This window comes from Arachis ipaensis, chromosome B05 (assembly GCF_000816755.2).
Source record: "Arachis ipaensis cultivar K30076 chromosome B05, Araip1.1, whole genome shotgun sequence".
Taxonomy (NCBI): domain Eukaryota; kingdom Viridiplantae; phylum Streptophyta; class Magnoliopsida; order Fabales; family Fabaceae; genus Arachis; species Arachis ipaensis.
The window spans coordinates 138,026,899-138,030,416 of record NC_029789.2 but is presented as its reverse complement, the minus strand read 5'-3'; the positions used below and the strand labels follow the sequence as shown (position 1 = coordinate 138,030,416).

At 28.1% G+C, this 3,518-nt stretch overlaps 1 protein-coding gene across 1 annotated transcript in view; it reads left to right on the top strand.

The window, feature by feature from the left end:
- Nucleotides 737-3,518, top strand: part of LOC107644398 (rac-like GTP-binding protein ARAC7) — a 4,310-nt gene continuing 1,528 nt past the window's right edge. Inside the window, exons 1-5 of the mRNA XM_016348241.2 lie at nt 737-1,053; nt 1,246-1,333; nt 1,678-1,787; nt 3,270-3,333; nt 3,419-3,483. Coding sequence (XP_016203727.1) covers nt 952-1,053; nt 1,246-1,333; nt 1,678-1,787; nt 3,270-3,333; nt 3,419-3,483 — 429 coding nt within the window. The 5' untranslated portion in view covers nt 737-951. The remainder of the gene's footprint in view (nt 1,054-1,245; nt 1,334-1,677; nt 1,788-3,269; nt 3,334-3,418; nt 3,484-3,518) is intronic.

Sequence of the window (3,518 nt, the reverse complement as noted above, 5' to 3'; positions counted from 1 at the left end):
CGATTTTAATGTTTGTTTATTATTATATCATTATATATAACCATGTACTTATCTTAAAACGGGAAAAATATTCAATATAAAAAGTTGAAACCTTCTCAACAATAATATTATATGTTAGATCAAATAGTGTAATCTTAATGAGTAATGTTAAACAGAGGAATGTAGTTGTTTTATGTAAAGTACTGTGTTGGTTATGTATTATTCATTATTGTAGAATTACTACACATTCTATATGAAACAATGATGGAGCAAATAATTATAGTTACTTATTAGTGATTAGTGATATGTAGTTGGAACCAACCATGAAAGAAAGAGGTTAGATAATATATGGTGCCGTTTGAGGAAGGGCCCCATTTCTGTGTGTTTCAAAAAATTTGCTGTTGGATTTGAAATTTATTAAGTGGGACGAAAAAGTGCACCAACAACAACATTTGACTACAATTCATTACAATATGCATTTCTTATTTCTATTTGCACCTTCTCTCTCTAACACAAGTAATCTATCTGTTAAAATTAAATCATACAACTCATTTTTCATAACGTATATTTAAAATTCGAAATTTTTATTTTCTATTTTTTAAAAGATAGCTTTGTTAAATCTTAACCAGTGTCAATTAAGATATTTGTGAGTAAAAAAATTGTAATGAAAACATGAGAGTTCAGTAATAGTAGCATTTTTTTATTTCTTGAAAATAGAACAGGGTCTTTGTCTGTGTATTTTAGTATTTATATCCCACTCTTTAATGCAACACAGAGATCAGAACCCACAGAGAGACCCTCTTGTCTTTGTTTCATTATCTTGTTCATCACACTTTGTCCCATTGAAGCTTCAACACTAAGCTTATATTTTTCTATATTAAGAAAGAAGAACACAGAGTGTGTTTGTAGCAGCTGCTTAGTTAGTGTTAAAGAGTTCTTTAATTAATTAACTAATTAATTAAGAGCTTCCAAATGATGAGTGCTTCAAAGTTCATTAAATGTGTCACAGTTGGTGATGGTGCTGTTGGCAAGACCTGCATGCTCATTTGCTACACCAGCAACAAGTTCCCCACTGTAAGAATCAAAATCAAAATCAAAACTTTGGAGTATTTTTTTAACAAATGCAAATTATTACTGATATAAATAATGTAAAGTTTTGAACTTTTTATCAAATGATACCTGGGTAGGTGGTGGAACTTGTTAAGATGTGTTGAGAATATGTTTCATATATATAATCTATGTTTTTTATTTCCTTTTATGTGGCAGGATTACATACCTACAGTATTTGATAATTTTAGTGCCAATGTTGCTGTGGATGGAAGCATTGTTAATCTAGGGCTTTGGGACACTGCAGGTACTTCTACCATAACTCCATTCCCTCTTGTGATTTTCTTTATTTAGTTATAGATTTATAAAGAAAATCGAGTTTTTACATGAAACCAAAACAAGATTTAAATAATTTTAAAATTGTAATATCGAAAAATTTTAAGAGTCAAATCGAAATTATAGCTATTATGTTTATTTGTACTTATTTTGCCTGTGGGCAACAAGAGTGTGTTGGACTAATATACGAGATAAAATGAATACACGACATTTTAAAGTTTCTTGAAGATTTTGGATGATCATAAACATATATAATAACTTGTTCTACACTTTTATGATTGGTGTTTTATTTGTTTATTGTGTGTGGTGGTGAAGGGCAAGAAGACTATAGTAGGTTGAGGCCACTCAGTTACAGAGGAGCAGACATATTTGTGTTGGCATTCTCATTGATCAGCAGAGCAAGCTATGAAAATGTTCTCAAGAAGGTTCTTTCATGTATTCATGCCCTTTGATTTCTTTGTTTTCATTTCTTGATTCAATTGGGTCTCTGCTTCTACAGGTATTTACATGAAACAAATATAAAGCATATATGCATTTGTTTATAGAATAAATACTTTTGATTAGTTAATATTATTTATTATTTATTTTTTTATCATAAAATTATATTTTTAAATTTTTTTAAAGAGTTTAGGATCTATATTTAGAATTTAGGAGATGTGTGGTTAAAAGAATGTTTTTATATTTTCTAGAGAAATGCTATTTGTACACTAAAATCAGCCACCAATATATTTGTGTATAAATACATGTGTAGTTTAATTTATTTTCAATGTGTATTTATATTCCAACATGTATTTTATACTGGTAGCTGACTTCGGTAGTTGATTTTGGTGTACACTTAGCATAACCCTATATTTTATTATTCTTGAGAATTTTACACTAAAAACCTTACATGGGAATGATTTTACAAGGTAAGGCATTTAGAAATTTGAAAACTTTTCACTAACTACAAGTCTCTTTAGGGTTTAGGGAGGTTTAAAACTTCAAAGAAAAAAAATTAAAAAGTTAGAAAAGAAAACTGGCTTCTAATTGAACAATGTTTATACTATTGTACAAATAGTCTTTTTCTTAAGAAATATTTTGTGTGTGTGAACTGTGAAGTATTTTTAGATGACATTTAATGTATGGGTTAAGAATATTTATAAATAAATGAGCAGTTGTAAATATTCATAATAATGCTATATGATTAACTTTCTTTTTTTTTTAATTTTTTGTTATACAATCTAGAGTTAAAAGGTTTTTATTTTTGCTTGGAAAAAAAGAAAGATATACCTTAAATACAAATATGAAAATTTTGTTTCTTTAACTGTACAATAGTTGTAAAAAAAGATTGTTCATGTAGCATCAAATAGACAAATATGCTCTAAATTATTTATATTATTTTTTCTAAAGAAAAAGTTAAATAAATTAACGGTCACGGGATTCAAATAAGATGTCAGGGCAAGAGGAACCAATGAGGTTGATCATCGGTTTATGTTCCATCATTTTAGTACATGGTCAAATTTTGCTACAATATCTATGTTGACTTTTACCAGTAGTGATAGCTACCTACTTTAAAGGAAAATAAAAAACAAAAGTTTGTGGAAGAGTGGGAACTGGGAAGGGAACATGAGGGTTCTATCTTGTGCAAAGGAGAAAACATTAAAAATAATAAAAAAATAAAATTCAAAAAACGAAAATAATTAGTAATTAGTAAATTTTGGCAGTTTTAACTAATTTTTTTGTTATCAAATATTTTCGTATGTTTTAGTGGGATAGTTAGTGGATGTTGATAAACATGTAGTTAGAAATAATATATGTGTTTTCCACGTTTCTTTTCTTGTTTTCTAAACTTAATTTTGTTTTTTTCAGAATTGTATTTGTGCACTTCAAATTCCCCCTTTATTCATAATATTTTTGTTCTGTTTCAGTGGATGCCTGAATTGCGTAGGTTTGCACCCAATGTTCCAGTTGTTCTTGTTGGTACAAAATTAGGTACGTGTTTGAGTTAATTTAATTTAATTATATATGCTGATTTTTCTTAAGTAAAATTAATGACAAATTATGTATTTTATTGCAGATCTTCGTGAAGATCGGGGGTACCTAGCTGATCACATGGGATCTAATGTTATAACATCTGCTGAGGTTTATATTCATTTTATTTCATTATTTTTTAATAT